This window comes from Suricata suricatta, chromosome 3, assembly GCF_006229205.1.
Source record: "Suricata suricatta isolate VVHF042 chromosome 3, meerkat_22Aug2017_6uvM2_HiC, whole genome shotgun sequence".
Lineage (NCBI taxonomy): Eukaryota > Metazoa > Chordata > Mammalia > Carnivora > Herpestidae > Suricata > Suricata suricatta.
Window position 1 is genome coordinate 85773638 of NC_043702.1, and position 19468 is coordinate 85793105.

The following is a 19468-nucleotide window of genomic DNA, read 5'->3' on the forward strand; positions in this document are numbered from 1 at the left end:
TTTTTTCCAAGATATTTAAAGCCGGTCATCCACAGTGGTCCTCAAAGGGAGAATAAAATCTGAAAACTTTATCCCTGAAATGTCTAATTTTATGTGTTAGGTTTATTCTGAACCTTCCAGACCTCTATTTAGTAAAACATACCAATAAGTCAATAAATGGTGGATATATTGTATAGATTTGTAATATTATTTCTACTTGATTAAAATTGGTCTGATAAATCATTTCTACTTTCTGGATTGGGACTATTTGTACTTGGGACTCAATGCACTAGAACTCATGTGATTCTCTCCAGGTGTCCCCTTTCCATTTTTTTCTTTTTAATAGTGAAGGGATTTTGTGTGTGTGTGGTTTGTTCCCTTTATTCTCTGAAGAAGATTTCAGAAACAATTTATTGTACTGTATGCCTGAGTATATGCCCACATGTGCATTTCCACAAGTAGTTGAGGGTCTTAGAATACCAACATGGAGCAATAGAGTTATTGTTATCATATGGACCCTGAGCCTACTGATGAGCATGCCAGTAATTATGTAGATGTGTACTAAGAACAGTTGGCAATCAACATATACATATCCTGAGACCTTTGAGAACCATGAATACTACTATGACATATGAAATTGTCCATAAAATACAATAAAGCTAACCTAAGTGATTCACTGTGATGCGGGCATAATGATCTTAAGCCCTTTCCTTACTAGATGGTCTATCTTTCCATGACAGCCTCTAAATTAGCCCAACTCAATTCCATGCTTCAGTGACATTAATTTTTGAAATTCTACTACTTTTGTTTCACTTGAAAAGAGTTGAAGCCAACAATTTGAATCTATAACTACTTAAAGTAAATTTTCCTGAAAGTAGAGGGGTAATTAAAAATTTCATCAATGATATTAGTTTCCCAAAATAATTTTTCTGAGGCAAAGTGGTGTAACAGAGAGCAAGCACTCAGTTTGGAAACAAAAACTTTCATAAAATTTCTGTAATGTACACTTACTAATTATGAACTCCTATAGATTTCTTAACTATTCTAGGTATTATTTTTCTTATTCATGAAATGAGACATTCATTGCCTTCAGTGTCACCAGATTGTTGTGATAATCAACAGAGATAACTATTAAGTGTCTATAAAAATATATTATATTATTTCACAGATAATTACAACAGTATATTTCCCTATTAGACAGATCTTATATTTAATGACAAAAATCTAAGCTTGAAACTTACCCCTCCCCAAATGTAATGTAAGGTGAACATTACTATTTAAGTGGCTACTGTTATGTTTAAGTTGTATAATTTAATTACAGGTCTATCAATAGACTATGTGGAAAACAAGCTTTATTGGATCAGTTCGGGAAATGGAACCATAAATAGATGCAACCTGGATGGTGGTGATTTAGAAGTAATAGAGTCAATGAAAGAAGAATTAACAAAAGCCACAGCCCTAACTATCATGGGTAAGTGCAGTGGTTCTATAGCTTGGATGCTTTGTATTGATTGGAAGTTGATTAATTATGACCTGTTAAAAGCTTAGAAAAGTTACTGCTCCATTAACACCAACAGAAGCACACTCAAAATGACACATCTCTGCAAGAGTTTTTGCTTTGTTTTGTTTTGTTTTTCTTTTTTTAATCTTACAAACAGACTTGTAGGATTATCCAGATCAGGGAACTTTGTGCTGTTAGCATTACAAACTTTACCATGATTGATTCTGAGCTGTGACTTATATTATTTTATGATTATTTTCTTTGTTCTCATGCAGTGTTCTAAAGTGTAAGAGGCTTATATATTTGTCACAATAAAGTCAAATTTGGCTTATCTCTGCTTATAAAGGATAGCTTGATCCACACAGATAATTCAAAAAACAAGGGCACAGAGCCCATTGACCAAAGATTGAAATGATTCTCCCACAAATAATTCTTTCTTATTTTTAGGGATGAGTTACAGATCTTACAAATTTGAGTCTCATTTCCATTCTTTTTGGTTCAGCCTTTGGGAAAAAAAAATGCTAGACCAGTAAGGCAATTAGGAAGCTAACAGGGAGGAATGGATTTTCCTAGAACAAATAATCACCTTCTATTGTATTGATATTGGAAGTTGATTTTTGAAATGTAAACTCTAATTAAATAACAGTTCAAATTTTTAAAAAGGTTTAAGAGTAGATACCATATGAAAGTGCTTTTTGGGAAGAATGGCTGTGCCTTTAGTAAATGGGTGGCTCTAAACTGAAGTTTATGTAGGTCAGCAGTTTGAGGTTTAGAGATTCCACATAGAATCTTAGTACTTATGTTTAGTTACAGGAAATTAGAAAACTGATTTCATATTTGCAATTCTAAATACAATGTATTCAGGATACCCTATGTACATACAGTGTATGTATATATATACACATATACACATATATGCATATAGTATGTATATACATACGTACATACATATACACATATATATGTGAAAAGCCATTTGGAACATCTATCTAAAAATTATATACGTAATAAGTTAGGTCTTTTAATAAATATTCTATGATCTTTATCTCTTTTATCCTTTCCCAGATTGAATGTTAATTATTTCTGGTTTATTTTCACTAATGACTATTGATGAGTATATAAAGTTAAAAAGTACGTAGTTGTTAATTGAGAAAGATATGAAAATTTATTCTTTACCAGAGTGTTTTTATCACCTTGACTTCAATTAGACTTAAAATATTTTAATGAAAGTAAATAAGGTTTAGATTTGCAAATTATTATTTAAAACAGGATGAAAGTGGGATGTTAAGAAAAAACATTTTAAACTCAGTTCAGTTGAACATGTATTTAGAATCTTTTACGTACAGACAGTGTACTTGTCTCTGAAGTACGATTATAACCCCGGACACTTCTCAAACAAAACAAGACATACATTTCTGTGAAGGAGAGAGAGAAAAGAGGATTGCTTCAACCAGTCATTAATCACAATGAATGATTTCAATTTTGGTAGCTGTGAAATGTTGATAATAAATATATCTGCCTTTATCACAAAGTTGTGAGAATCACATGGAAATGTATGTGAATAGACTTTTGAAAGAGTAGAGTTTGCTACAAACCTCAAAGGTGGAATCTGACATCACTTACTTTGATCTTTAAAATACTCATTAATTTTACCTCCTTCAGCATTTGCAGATAATTGACATAGTGTGGAATCAGACGTTTAGTAGCTTTCTTTTGCTGTAATTTTATTACTAAACTGTTGTCTTCCCGCTATCATTTTTTCTAATTATTTCTTAGAATTAGTATTTTTTAAATTTATTTTAATGTTTATTTATTTTTGAGAGAGAGTGAGAGAGCAAGCGAGCGAACCAGGGAGGGGCAGAGAGAGAGAGAGACACAGAATCTGAAGCAGGCTCCAGTCTCTGAGCTGTCAGCACAGAGCCCAATCCAGGGCTGGAAGCCCCAAGCAGGGAGAGCATGACCAGAGCTGAACTCGGATGCTTAACCAACTGAGCCACCGAGGTGCTCCAGTGTTTCTGTTTAAAATAATTTTTCATGAGAGGAGGCATATAAACTTGTAAAAAATATCTTATTTTTAATAATTTCTCAATTGTCTTTATAGTCTTCGGACAGTTCCTGTACTGTTTGTAAAACATAGCATTCCCATTCTTTTTGTAGCGTGTGTTCAAAAGTTACACACACACAGAGTGTACCTAACAAGTAAGTTATTTTTAAGGAGAAACTTGTTTATAATATTCTGATAAAGCAATAAGGAAATGAAGTTACTTTATAGTATTCAGCTTTTCCAAATTAATAAGAAAATTTTGTTTTATGCATATTTGTACATATTTTAAATCACCTGAGTAAAAATAGCAGATCCCCAATCACCACTCATATTATGTTTTTAAAAATTGAATTCCAATATACCTTCTGAAATTAACCCTAATTAACAAATAATATAGCTAAGGAACACAATGAATTAGAGGAAAGATGTTAAAATATAACATTTCAAAGAATGTTGTTGACTTCTTAGTGAATATGTATATGTACTATAAAAATCATTGCCTCATACAAAAGCCTTATAGAAGTTTCTTTCTGCTAACATGATTGGTACCCACCCTGCTGCTAGAAAATGAGTACTAAACTTCCGGAACTCAATGCTATGAACAAAGTCTCAAAAATGGAGCTGTAGGCCCTTGGGGCAAAAGAATATAAAGTTTTATTTTTTGATAACATAGGAGTAAGTTTGGGGGGAAATTATAATGCCTATGTTGTGTCAGCACTGTGAAACTGACATGAGGTCGTCACTGTATGGGAACACAACCTTACAAAATTAAAATTCTTTTAAAAGTGAATGGCCATGTATGTATACCCCTCCCTTCACCATAATTTCACTAAATCTTAAAGTAAAAAATAAATATAACAAAAAATATCAATGCTCTATGGTCAACAATGTATTTGATGGATATATCAAAATACATCTTTAGTTTGGAGGTTTAAAATGTAAAGGATAATAACTTAGAGAAGCAGTCTAGGAACCTCTATTTTACAAAGTTCTCTAGTTTGGCTCTGAACTTGCCCTGTTCCTCAGATTCCCCCTTCTTTGAGAATTTCTCTTTCTCTTTGGGGATGGAATACAAGGTGATGACTTGTTTCCTGCTGAGGCTGAGTATTATAGTCATATAAAAAAGGCAATATAAAAATAAAACAGAAGAGCTTTACAACTTACTATCCTGGGGATCACTGATGATTATAGCTACAAATGTTTAAGAAGATATTTGCCTACAGTAATACTGAAATTACACATCTGGAAAACAAGGAAATAATTATGCAATGAAGCTACCAGTTATATACCACCATAGTCCAACTCCTCAGACATATTACCTAAGCAATGGATGATAACTAACTGAAAGTTTGTGCTTCACTTAAATTTAGAGGTAGTTTTCCTGGAGTTGAATGAAAAGTCTCTTTAGACACTTCTTATCATTTTTCAAACCTCAAAGATTGTAGACTATTACTACTTAGAGTTTCCTGTTTTATTTGGAATAATATATACCAAAAAAACAAAGAGAGGTTTGAAATATTAAAAATCAGGTAAAGGAGAAGGTATTTGGTAATACTTAGGTTAAAATAAAGCAATTGTTTGGTGATTGACCAAGCCCAAGACCCCAAGACCAAGATTGCTATATCCAAGTTTCACAAACACTCTGATATTCTTGTAAGAAGCAGAGCTTAACTCCCTCCCCCTTGAATCCTTCCTGGACCTAGTGACTCATTTCTCATGAGTAAAATAAGACAAATATGATGGTGTAGAAGTTCAGAGATAAGGTCGTAAAAGGCATGAGGCTTCCCCCTTGTCCTTCCTTCCTTGGGTGGCTAACTCAGGGGGAAGCCAGATGGCATGTCACAATGTCATCCACACAGCCGAATAGGAAAGTCCACACAGCAAGGAAGTGAGACCTTCAACCAACAGCCATGTGAGTCAGTCATCTTGAAAGTAAAACCTTCATTCAGGTCAGTCAAACCTTCACAAGACTATAGCCCAAATCAATGCACTATAGCAACCTCAAAAAAGACCCTAACCCAGAACCACCCATATACCTGCTCCTAAGTTCCTGACCCACAAACACTTTGTGACACAGGAAACATTTATTTTTTTTTTTAGATACTAAGTTTTGGTAGTATATATTACAATAGCAAAAGATAAGTAATTTGTATGTCATTCCATTCACAGAGCTCATTCATAAACAGATTTCTAAAATCAAATATTTATATAATAGAGTCAGAATAATTGTGAATAGTAAATCATGTCGGGTATAATAAAGCATAATGTCATTTGTATAATAACTACTCAGATGAGGACTCTTAACACATTTTGCCATGGACTGAATGACTGTGTTCCCACAAATTCATATCTTGAAGCTCTAATGTGATGGTAATAGGAAGTGGGGACCTGGGGACGTAAGTAGGTCTTGGTGATGGAATCTCAGTGAGATTGGTGTTCTTCTAAGAAGAAACCAGAGAGCTAACCTCTCTCTCAGCCACATGAGGACATAGCAAGGCAGTATTTGTTGGCATATTGATCTTGGGGTTCTAGCATCCAGAACCACAAGAAATCTATTTCTGTGTTTTCAGCCATCCAATTATGATGTTGCCGTTATAACATTCCAAATTAGCCTAGACAGCTTTCCAGGTACTAGATCTAAGCTGACTAGCCTAGTAACATTGAACATCAAATTCTTCCCCACTAAAAGATATATAATAATGACCTTGTCGCTTGTCTTTCACAAACTGTCAGAGCCAAAAAAAAAAAAAAAACCCCAAAAAAACAATACTTTCTGCTTTCAAATATAGTAGCTGGTAGCTCTAAAATTATATCTACTATTTATTTGTGTTAGATTTTTTTTTTTAGTATTTAGCCATTCTTTCTATGGGAATTTTCTTTCATAAATATACTTCAGCTTCATGAAATAATGAGACTCTAGAACATTTTCATACGTGACTTTTAGATGGTTGGTGCTATAAAATAGTATACAGGCAGCTGTGCTATATTTAACTATTGATTACCTAGATACAGAGCTTTTTTTTCGTTTATTTTTATTCAGATTTCCGCATAACTTTTGTCATTTTTCTGATCATTATTGCCTGCAGGAGACAGTGAGGTAAACTTAAGTTAATCAAGTTGCCATTCAATTCTAAGTGCCTTTGTGAGGATAAAGAAGAGGTTGAAACTATTGACTAAAATTAGGGTTTGTGGGTTATTTATGGATTATATTTAACATACTGTTCCTTTTCATTGTCAGCATATGCAGTTTGAGAGCAGAGTCTATATATTGTGTTCACATTGAAGAGGAAGTTAGAAAAATCAATTCATGGTGCTGAGAGAAAAGACACACATTAAACAAATGACCTGGCAGAAACAGGCTTACTGGTATTTGGAGAAAATTAAGATGGAATTCAGGAAAGAGTAGGATGGTGACTTATCTGTGTTTTGTATTTTTTGGGTGGGGCAAGGAAGATCTGGGCCAAATGGACCACAGATTTAAAGTTAGGGAACTTAGGCAAACTTGAAGAAATCTGTATGTCAATATAAAAAATCCTTGGCATTTGTGGATTTAATGGTCAGCATCTTAATTTAATCATGGGCTGATCTTGATATAGTCCATTAAAATGTGTCATGAAGTTATTTGTCAAGCTTTTCTAGGCCAAGAGTTTGAGTTATGGGCACTACCAGGGGTATAACCTTGAATTTAAAGCCCCCCCCCTCTTACGAGGTTTTTATTCATTGTTCTTTACTACTCCACTGTATATCCAGTTCATCACATTGATATTCAATCAAGCATCTAATTTTGTTTTATTTTATGATGGTCTATGACTTTTGAAAACTGTATTTACAGATGAGAATTCCAAAATTAACTTTGCATGTTATTCTTGAATATTGTCTAAAAGACCTTCCTCTGCCCTATAGTCCTTCTAGCTGGACTTGGAATCAAATTGACATGAGAGAGAGTAACAGGAGAAAACCAAATTTAATAGGCATATGCACAAGGAATCCACACATACATGAAATTCCAAAGACAATGAGGCAACATGAAGCTTATATGAACTAAGGAGAGGGTTAGGGGCCTGAGGATACAAAGGGGAGAAAGCTCATTAGGAATAAGGGGATACGAAATGTTTAAGGAAACGAGGTTGCTCTGTTATTGCAGATACATTTTTTAGGTAGCAGTCACTTCCTGTTATAGTCTCTCCTTTCCAATGAAATTTAGGCAGTTGTGTGGGAGGCAAACAGCTTCTCCTGTATTTGCTGGATTTTGATTACTTTTAACTCAAAATAATCTTTATGTCAAACTGGCCCAACTTGGGTCAGCCTGCCCTGGGTTTCTATTAAGGTTAATCCATGTATACAAAATGGTTAGGTAGTCTTTACTGTGTGGTTAAATCATAGACTTTTAGAATTAAATATAACATAATAAATCATTAAAGGTTTTATATTTGTCCATTTAAAAAGTATTTTTTGATATCTATTACTCACTAGCCAGCTATATGGATCTTGGACAATTACTAAACTCTAATCCTTAATTTTCTATTCTGCAAAAATATGAGTTTTGGCCATATGGGCTACAAGCTCTTAAAAACCTTGTATGATTTTATTGCTAATGGGTTGATCCAAGATACAAGAAATAGTTTAAAATAAACTGTTAATTAAGTTGAAGCAATACAAGAGAGACAACAAAAATTAGAATAAAAATAATGTTCGCTTGTGAAATTATGCTAATCAGAAATCATACTAATGTATTCTAGATGTTTAGCAAATTTATTCTATTTTGACTTTTACTTGAGAATTCAGTGGATGTTTACAACATAGAATTGTTTAGATTACTTGTCTTAGAATAGGTTTATACTTTTTACAAATATCTAAGTAGCTATCTCCAATACCCATCTAATCTTAGAATCACTTGCAAAACTTGGCTAACTTCTCTTTAAAATAAAAGAAAGATTGAATCACAGGTAAAGGCAAAAGAAAATCTTTATGCGTTTTCTATGAATACTTAAACTCTCTCCACTGAATTTTTCTGTCCTCAATCACAGTTTAAATATATTATACTATTGATCTGTTTCAAGTAGCAATTTGCCAGAATAGGCTTAATATGTAAATATTAGAAGGATATTGAATTTTGGCTACTGTTAGGATCAATAAAGGAGTAGAAAAAGGCATGTTCTATGTGCATTTTCAGTCTCCTATCAAAAACAAACTCAGCCCTATAGTGAGTAAAATGTTGGCTTCTCACTTCTCTTGATTTGGTTATGCACACATTTGTTTTAAGTAGGTGTTAAAAAAAATAAATGAATCATTTGCTCTTTAGGGAGCCCTTGAAAGGCTTTAACAAATATAACTCCTAAGGATGTTTGATTATACTTTTCATAAGCGCACTTCACAAATCTGAGGTCATCATAATAGCTGCTATGGAGGTTCCCTGCATGGATAGTTTGTCTTGAGAAAGCCAAGGCTGAACAGATTAAAATGCTTCCAGAACCATCTGAGTATCAAAGAAGGTCATATTTATTTGCTTAAGAATGAAAACAGTGTTGATATTGTTGGGGATTAAGATGTTTTCCAATGTTCCCACAAGAGATTCTACAAAAAAGCAATTACAGTGGTCTCTCTGCTGACTGAAGGAAATGCTAAGCTAATGGCAAAAAAAAATTAGTCTTTACCTACACTAACACTTACACTTTTTTGACTGATTTCTGTTTTGTTTTTTAATGTATCTGTATTCTTTTCAGCAAAATATCACTTGGTGTAATGACTGATGTTAGGATTTATCAAAAAATAAAGCATATCTTTTAAGCATCCAACCCTTGATTTTAGCTCAGGTCATGATCTCATAGTTTGTGAGATCGAGCCCCATGTCAGGTTCTGCACCAACAGTTCCCAGCCTGCTTGGGATTCTCTCTGTCCCATTCTCTTCCTACCCCTCCTCTCTGTGTGCGCTCGCTCTCTCGCTCGCTCGCTCGCTCTCTCTCTCTCTCTCTCTCTCTCTCTCTCAAAATAAATAAACTTTAAAAAATAAAGCATATTTAGCACATAGTTTGCATACTTGTTATGAATTTCCTCAGATATATAATATACCTTATAAATAAAGTAGATGTGATAAAATATATAGATACAATAAATAATTGGCAAACAGAAATCATCAAAACCTCTTTTTTCTACTTCCCTAAATAAATTACTATGGCAGTTGTCATAGCATCTGTGGGATATTATAAATGATGGCAAGTGACAGGCTGTTAGTGTGGTATGTTTGTCTTGCTATGATCTTTAGGCTGAGCACCCACAGATTCAAAATACAGTTTAGTCTAGAAGGATTCTATATGTTGTCTTCTTGTGACCAGGCTACAAGTCTGATAACGTAAGAGTTCTTGACTTTAATATCCACCTTAAGGAGTCATTTCCTGTTTTGTACAATGCAAGCCCACTTTACATATTGTCAAATGCAGGGTTTTGTTTGTTTGTTTTGCTTTTAAATCAAAGTTTGCCAAATATATCTCTCCCTCTAAATGAGAAAAAGGCTAAACCTTAGTTTTAAACAAGTCCTTGTTTCCTGTGACAATTTCCTCTCCCTTTCTTTCTTTCCTTCTTTCTTTTAATCTTCTATCTCTTTCTCTGTCTCTTGAGTTCACAGTCTTCTTTTATATCTGATAATCAGGTCTGCCCCTTTTTCTGTTCTGTTCTGTTTGTTTGTTTGGTCTGTTGGCTTTCCTTTCACAGTCTTGCTAGGTACTTAACAACTTTTTGTTTGGGTTATTGCAGTGGCTCCTTTCCCTTTTTTCAGTCTCTGAATCTCCAGTCTCCAAACTACCAAGACCTGCTATGTTCAGACCAGCTGTAGTGCCACCTACTTTGCCATATGTTTTAGGGGCTGAAAAGCACTTGCAACTTAACCCCTTTTCATTCACCAAAAGTTGTCTGCGTGGGTATTTAGTTTCACATTAGAGATAAAGGAGCCTATATAGTCAGTAAGATGTGTTAAAACTCAAAGTATTATTAGTCCCCCCACGTTATGGAAAAAAAAATTCAGGGTCAATGGGATTTGTAAAAATTCACTCCCCTGGGACTCAGCTCATCTCCTGACTCAAGTTAAGTGCTCTTTCCACTACCAGGAAAAGGCTTCCTGGTCATAACTTGATGTTTCATGTGATTCACCTCTATCCCTGCTTCTGTCATTAAGGTACAATACATCCAGGCAAACATTCCCTGTATTTGATTATGCCTTACTTCTTTCTTTTCTTTTAAAGCATTTTTGAAAAATGTTTATTTATTTGTTTTGAGAGAGAGAGAGCAAGGGTGAGCAAGCGAGCACAACCTGGGCAGGGGCAGAGAGAGAATCCCAGGCAGGCTTCATGCTGTCAGCTCAGAGCGAGACAAAGCGGTTAGATCCCATGAATCATGAGATCATGATCTGAGCTGAAAAGGAGTCACACACTAAACTGAGCCACCCAGGCGCCCTCCAAAGCCCTGCTTATATCTATTTGTCCTCCTTATTTCTATTTGTCCTGCTATTTCTTGTTCCTTTACTACTTTCCACATTTATCAGCTACCATAATGGGCGAAATGCCACCCATCAAGGCCTACTTCAATTTTTACCTCAGTATGATTTGAGATTTTTCTCTCCTCTGAACCTCTTTGTATTTTCCTAATGTAGTAGAATGTGCGTGCGTGTGTGTGTGTGTGTGTGTGTGTGTGTGTTTATTGTTGTTTCTAATGTGTGGATCTGCCTCACTCTTCCATAATTTGAGACATTTTATTCATATATGCATCATTCATGACACAGAGAAAGATGCTTTACACTGAGTACATTACAAAAAGTAGTAATAGAATGTATGAATAAATAAAACAATGACCATTTACATGCAAAAACATCTGCCACAGCAATCAAAATATATTTTCAAAGCATACATGTTTATGCAGAATGATCACAACCATAAGTCTAATGTAGAATTTAAATATGTATTGAAATAAACTTTAAAAGAAATACTTTATAATATAATGATTTGAATTGGAAAGGAAAAAAATGAGTAATAAGATAAATGTGTAAAATATAGTCAATTATTCTGGCACATTGCATATGTGTATATATATATATGTATATATAACTGTGCATATAGAAATATGAGAAAAGAAGGGTTATTTTGGATTGTGTTTATTCTCAAAGAAAGTAAATAGCTTAATGGAAGAAGAAAATCAAATACAAACACACACAAATTAAAGACTTCCAAAATGAAACAAAAACTTTAGTGTTTGGAATGTTTAGACCCTTAAAGTTATTCTCCCACAGCTGGGTGTTACAGCATTATTCTCTTTAATAATAATAATTGACAGTCTAAATAAATAAAGCATTCTAGTATTTAATTTACAAATCTCACCTCATGTAATTCCCGCAGCAATCTCCAGAGACAGGTCGCATTAGCCCTGTTTATTCCAGAGGTCCCAGCAGAGTCTCAGCTAGCTTAAATTAATCACTCAGGGTTACCTCATTAATAAATACTGTAGCAAGCTTTCTGGTCCATGATTCTTAGACTTTAACGCTTGTGTTTCTTCTAGGAATTTGTCCTCTAGACCTAGTTACGCTAAGATGTATGTACACTGAAATGTATGTAAAAATATAATTTGAAATTGTAGTTGTGCTTAGAAAAGTGAGGGAGAAAAGAACTGTATACCAATTATAAAGGACTAGCCAAACGAATCGTGAAATATCTGTGCAGTGAAATATAGTGCAGCTATTAAATATGAGGTATATCTATATATTGATTTGAATTATAAACCAAGATATATATTTTAATTAAAAATAGCCAGGACCAAAAATTCTGTAGAGACTGCTCCAATATTTATCATATGTATACATTTCTTTAGTTAAAAATACAACTTTAAATATGTTTTTAATCATATTTTATCCATTATGCTGTACTGTTCATTTCTATAACTAATATTTACAGAGCCTCTACTCTCCAATTGTACACATGTTAGTGCTAGTAGGCATGGTGACCATGCAAAGAATGTATCAGAATTGCAGTGTTACTGCCGGATACAATGTGGATTGTCCAAGGTCAAAGCTGGGTTTCCTAACATAATTTTAACTTGAAAGTTAGTTCCACTATGCAAGTTATTCTCAACCCAAGGCAATTTTGTCCACCAGGGAACATTTGGAAATGTCTGCAGACACTTTACACTGTCACAATTGCTTTGTAGAGAGGTTGCTGCTCTTGTTCTAGTGGGTGTAAAACAGGGGTGCCAGTGCACATCTCACATGGCACAGTGTAGCCTCCTATATTAAGGAACTATTTGGCTCAAAATTCCAATAGTGCTGAGGTTAAGAAACCTGCTCTATACCAAAAAGAGTCCTTCTATATTCTTTCTTTTAAATGTAACTTAATAAGAAAGGAGCTTGGATTTGGTTATCTTATGTTTATACTTATCTTAATCATCTACTGTGTATTATAATGCAGCTGGCAATTTATTTGTCCCAACTTTGATTCATTACTCATTCAACAATTCATCAAGTGACTCTTATGAGCCAGGCACTAGTTTAGGTACAAGGAATACAACAGAGCTTACAGCAGGTAGCGAATCCATCATTAAGGGGCTGATATTCCCAGTGGGAGAAAACAAGTATGCAAGCAACTACACAAGTGAAATAAAGTTTGTCAGGTGGTGAAAGGTACTAATGGAGAATATTCAACCAGGGCATAAAAATGAGGAGTGCAGAGTTGAGTTGACAGGAAAGAGCCAGAAAAATTACAATTTTAAATAGAGTGGTCAAGGCCATTTTTACTAGGAAATGACAGCTGAACACAACTCTGAAGGAAGTGAATGAGTGGCTCATTCAGGAATCTGGGGGAAGAGCATGTAAGGCAGAAAGAACTGGAAGTGTAAACTGACCGTATTTTGGAACACTTGTTTCTTTTAGATGGAGAGCTTAAAAAATTTTTTTAATGCTATAGGCATGCAATTTACCTTCCTCCTCCATGAAACTTTTATTCTGCTTTAAAAATACTTGATAGTACCTGTGCTACCACTAAAGTAATTTACCAAAACAAAACACATAGTTATGCTTATAGTATGAGCTTGAAGTAGTAATTTACAATAACTTTACTTCTCTAAAGGAAAGGTTTTTAGGGGGCGCCTGGGTGGCTCAGTCGGTTAGGCCTCCGACTCGGGCTCAGGTCAGATCTCACGTTCGTGGGTTCGAGCCCCGCGTCAGGCTCTGTGCTGACAGCCAGCTCAGAGCCCGGAGCCTGCTTCTGGTTCTGTGTCTCCTTCTCTCTCTGCCCCTCCCCCTCTCATGCTCTGTCTCTCTCTGTATTAAAAATAAATAAAACGTTAAAAAATTTAAAAAAAAAGGAAAGATTTTTAGCTTTCATGTTTATGAAATTCTTAATGATATTAGTTCTGCCCCACATGTTCTGCTTTATTTCCAATTTATTACATACAATGTTACTATTAATCATTATGCACTTTAATAAAGAAAGAAAAGAAAAATTTCTAGTAAATATGATTCAAGCTATTATGGTTGTTTATGTAAATTAAAAAAACATTAAATCAATCATATGAAGAAAATAATTACAGTTACTTAGAACACTTAACTTTGATGCATTCTTAGCTTGTTGCTTTAATTTCAGATGTTTTAAAGTTAAAAGCTTTAATGATTTATATGTTTTTTGAAATGTTTCTATGTCGGTTAAACTTATCTAAGTTTAGAAAGATTATTAATTTATTTAAAAAAATGGACTTTTTTGAGAGAATCATCTCTGGACACAGGATTATATATTTATAAAGTACTAGTAGAAAGCATTCATGAAAAATGGAATATAATGCTAGAAAATTGTTCCTTTAGTTAAGAATAGTTCAAACAGATCAGAAAAATGACCCCAGTTACTATCTCAAGTATTGAAAAAATGTGAATTCTCTTAGATACAGGAATGATCATCAGTGCACTTGTATTAGGTATTTACATAATTGTTGTGGTGCTTGTACTTGAATTGTGTAAGCGTGTTCCACTTAAAAATATAAGGAGTGGAAAGCTGAACAAACAACATATTATTTGAAAAGACTCAAATGATACTCTATTTACTTAAAAATTGTTTTTATGTCTACTTTTCAGCGAAAGATCCAGTGACTTAATTGTTACGCTTCTATTCCATCTCCATCTGTAATTTGATAAATGGAAACCAGTTTATTTTAAATGCACTATAATTATGCTATATATTTAAGGTAATTCTCCTTTCAAATCATCCTTTTCAAAAAGGGATAAGATACTTCTTAGTGTGTGCCTAGCAGTGTCACTTAGTGCAAAGAACTTCAAATATATGCCCCTAAATTTTCTAAGCCGTCAGTCTTGCAATTGCCATAACACTATTCATTAAAGTAACGGTAATATATGAAATATATCCAGGCAGTTTGCCCAGCACTAAGTATAGTACATAGTTGTCTTCTCTAAGTACTCAAACCTCCATTAATGAAAACTAATAGCCCATCAAAATTTACATTAAAAGTACTACGAGAAATCTCCAAAGGGCTATATGTGATACTATTCCAGCAATTTTTGTCACCTTAAATTGCTGTGTTCCAATATGTTGCTCTTCTTAATGCTAATTACCTAACAGAATGGATAAATACTACAATGGCAGAGTACATCATAGTACTATTTTTGTAACCAGATTATAATTAGTGATCAGAGAATGGTCTCATTAACATAAATGGTGTAATTAAATCATCTCAGCTTTACCATTCTTAAAAGCATTAAATAGTGATTGTCTCCCCTTTGTCAACTATTAAAGGTTAACTTTTCTGGAATCATTTCTCAGGAAAAATAAATTTACATTGTTCATATTTATGGCATTAAAAAAGAGCAAATTTGAAAATGCAATTTTTTTAGTAGAGACATAATTGTTTTCTATTGTCCCATGTCTCCTCTCTCATTTAAAAATAAGAAAGTGTTTAGAAGAAGGCATAATATATTTTAGGTTTATAATCAATTTGTAAGTTAATATAATTTGAACGGGAATGTAATGAAGCAAGAGAACCAAAAAGGACACTCCACAGTCTGCCACTATAATGCATGTTGGAATGTAATACATAACTTGGAATCATAATAAGATTTGGTGAATATTATTCACTTAAACTGTAGTTAAACAATCATACTTGGGCCCTTTTCGCTATGTGGCAATTTTGTTCAACTCAAATTAGACTTAGGTAGATGGCATTTGCTCACAAAGGATTTTCTGGGGCCATATATACCTAGATTTAGGTAAAAGAAAACAAACCAAAAAATTGTACCTGGGCATCAGTATGTTTAAATTTCTCTTTTTTTCCCCCCTCTTTATAATTAGCATTAGTGCAATCTCATACGATGTGAAGAGAATGTTAAGCATTACAAAGTTAAAATAAATGTCCTCATTAATTTAATTCTAATCAATAGTGTTCCATGTTTGAAACTATAACCACTCAAGGAATACCCTGAGTAGTATGGGGAAAAATGAAAGAACATAAATCATGTGCTTCTTTTTAAAAAAAATATTGTGCTTTTATGTTTTTAAGTTATGTGTAAAATTGTTCTATGGAGCTTAGAATATAGATGTATCAAAGATGGACTGTACTCAAAAGGCCAGTGATAAGATTATTTTCCCTGAATTGACTCTAAATGAGATTATGTGTGGGAGGACAAAAGTCTGTAATTTTGGAATAGAGGTAAGAGCTTTGCCTAAAAGATGTGATGAGATTTAAAATGTCAGATAGGTGACCCAGAAACCTTTACAAAAGGACTCTTTAGTTAGTGCAGTAGCAATACAAAAATAATACATGTGGCATGGTAAGGACTGCTAAGATTTGAACTTAGAAGAAATATATTTTTTTTAACATTTATTTATTTTTGAGAGACAGAGCGTGAGCAGGAGAGGAGCAGAGAGAGGGGGAGACACTGAATCCAAAGTAGGCTCCAGGCTCTGAGCTGTTAGCACAGAGTCCAATGAGGGGCTTGAACTCACGAGCTGTGAGATCATGACCTGATCTGAAGTAGGCTGCCCAACCCACTGACCTACCCAGGTACCCCATGAGTTTTTGTTTTTTTAAAGGATGATTTGACCTTGTCATCACCAAGATTGCCTTTAATGGAGGCAAAGTTATTGAAGATCTCTTCAAGTTGGAATATTTCTTATATTTCCCTGGATGTACAAAATACATAAAAGCTTTGTTATAGAAAGTAGGCATAACATATACTTTCAGTAAAATATAAAAATTATTTAACCGTGTTTTATTATCTGAAAATTTAGGGGTGCCAGGGTGGCTCAGTTTAGCATCTGACTTTGGCTCAGGCCATGATCTCCAAGTTCATCTGTTTGAGCCCCCCGTCAGGCTCTGTGCTGACAGCTCAGAGCCTAGAGCCTGCTTTGGATTCTGTCTCCCTCTTTCTCTGCCCCTCCCTTGCTCACACTCTGTCTCTATCTCTGTCTCAAAAATAAATAAACATTAAAAAAAAAAAAGAGTATCCCATTAAAAAAAAGAACATTTATTTGGACAACTCCCTGGAGAGATGTATTTCCTTTTTTTTTTAAACAGTTAATATACCTCCAAATCGTTTCCATGCAAATTAACTCTAAGCATTAATATGCATGTGTTGTGTTAACTCTAAGCATTAGTATATGTGTCTAGTGTTAACTCTAAGCATTAATATACGTGTGTAGTGTGTGTGTGTATGTACTTTTTCTCATGATATGGTGTCATCTAGATTTGTTCTCAGGAATTTTGTTATGAGAAATGTAGTCAAAGTTGGAGATTACTTGGTTTAGAATGACCAAACTCACATCTCCAGATCATCTTTCTTCTTAAAAACATTTTTATCAATAAGGTGAACATTTTTTTCTTTAAATTCCAAATATAATGAGAAATGTGTTATTTGCAAGTTCAGAGTTTATATATTTTTTCAGGAACATTATGTTGTGATTTATTTCAAACATAGAGTTCTTATCTGGTAGATATCTAGATATGAAAATGAGGGCACAAAGAAATGATCAATAAGGATACTCATTCTGAATTTCTTCATAAAGAGCACGTGCATTCTTCTTCACTTTATAATGAGCAACTTTTCCCCCTGATATGTGCTATAATTTGGAGGTTTTACGTGTTTTTATTTTCAAGTGAATCAATATATTAAATTATTTGGGATAGGCAAATACATGTCAAATAGGAACACCAAAGATTATTTGTGACTGTTTTTTAACCTTTTCCCCAATAATTTATTTATATTTAGACCCATCATATATTTCTATTTTAGTACATTTTATCATATTAGTTGTTTGACAAAATCAAGTAACAGCATTCATAGGTCGATAAAAAGGACAGAACAGCAAATTATCCCATTTAGAACAGCCATTTAAAGCATTTTTAAGATAATGGAACCTTATAATATACGTAGTGTTCAAACCACTAAAGAATGCTAGTTGGTTATTTCTCCTATGATATTAAGAGAAAAAAATTGCTCAAGAAGCATAGTGCAAAGATGACTCAAGTAAAATTGAAGTTATATAATATTAATACTAATGCAGTATATTCTTTTAAAAATGGGCAAATATAGTAACATTTAGAAAATATCAAGAATTTTTATTGTAAAACCACGGTTTAAGGCTTAGGTTAAAATTTATGACATATTTAAAAGTATATATATATATATATATTCCTTTCACTTTTCATTTGTCTTAAACATTGCTTTCTAGATCAATGAATGTTTCTACAATATCATTTCAATGTTTACAAAATATTCTACTGTATACCTATATGATATTTAATTTAAACAATTGCCTATATATAAAGGTTTAAAAGTTCTTTTCTTTCTAATTTTTTTTGAAATTATACATATTGTGATGGCTACCCTAAGAAATAGTTATTTGCTGAGCTCAGCAAATAACTTAGTTGTAGCATTTCTGGGTCAAAGTGTTTAAAATTTTTAAGGCTTTACTAAAATTCATTTTCTTTTGCTCTCCCAGACATTTTGTCAGTTGATAGAAACAGTAGTACCATTTTTCCCTGTTCTCTCCTCACTTGAGCTATCTGTTTAGATGCCTAGTTTTCTTTATTTCGTTCAGAGTGACATGGTTCTCAGAGCCTTCCACATCATGATTGTTATCTTCTAAGCCTAGTTCCCATATTTCAGACTCTTACTAAAAACTAAAAAACAAGACATGCACATAAAAGTAAAGATATATTTAGGACAAAGTCTACTGAGATAAATACTTCCTGGATACTATTTTATATGGTATTTGATGACTAGGAACAGAGAGTTTTGTTCTGGTTATCTCTGTTTGGAAAACAGAGTAGAGTTCCAGGAAGTCCCTGCTAAAGAGGTACTATTTGGACTTACATCTGAATGACAGGAAAGATCTAGCCTTGTGAAAATCACCAAGGAAGATTTTATGGCCAGAGAAAATAGCAAATAAAAAGGCCATTAGGCTATTTTCTCTGGCCATAAAATCTTCCTTGCTTGGCATGTTGTGGTTAATGTGGTTAGAGTAGCAGTTTATTCTAAAAGCCAATTGAAGGGTTAAATAGGAGTTTTATAGTCAAATATGTTTTAAAAAATATTATTTCTGAGTGTGAATAGTGGGCTATGAGAAAAGCAAGAGTAGATGCTAGAAAACTTCAGGAGGCTGTCATAGGAGTTTCGCCTGGACTAGTGTGGTACCAGTAAAAGTAGAAGGAATGGAGCTCTTAGAACAAGTGTGGGTGCAGGTAAATAGAATGTATTTTAAGAGGTAAGGTTTAGATCCGCTTTCAGTTTAGGATGAATTTTCTCTCATTTGTGGTTCTCAGCCGGGCCCTTCGAATGTTTCAGACTCTTTTAAAATAACTTCCCTGGGATGCTTTTAACAAACTAGTTGATAGGGGATAGTTTATTAGTCAGCTAAGGCTGCCATAATGAAACACTGCAGACTGCATAGCTTAAACAGTAGAAATGT

The 19468-nt window shown here is 33.7% G+C and overlaps 1 protein-coding gene across 1 annotated transcript in view; it reads left to right on the top strand.

The window, feature by feature from the left end:
• The window catches only part of LRP1B (LDL receptor related protein 1B), a 1807041-nt gene that overhangs the window by 1253518 nt on the left and 534055 nt on the right, over positions 1-19468 (top strand). The window contains exon 32 of the mRNA XM_029933319.1: positions 1301-1450. Within this exon, the coding sequence (XP_029789179.1) occupies positions 1301-1450 (150 nt within the window). The remainder of the gene's footprint in view (positions 1-1300; positions 1451-19468) is intronic.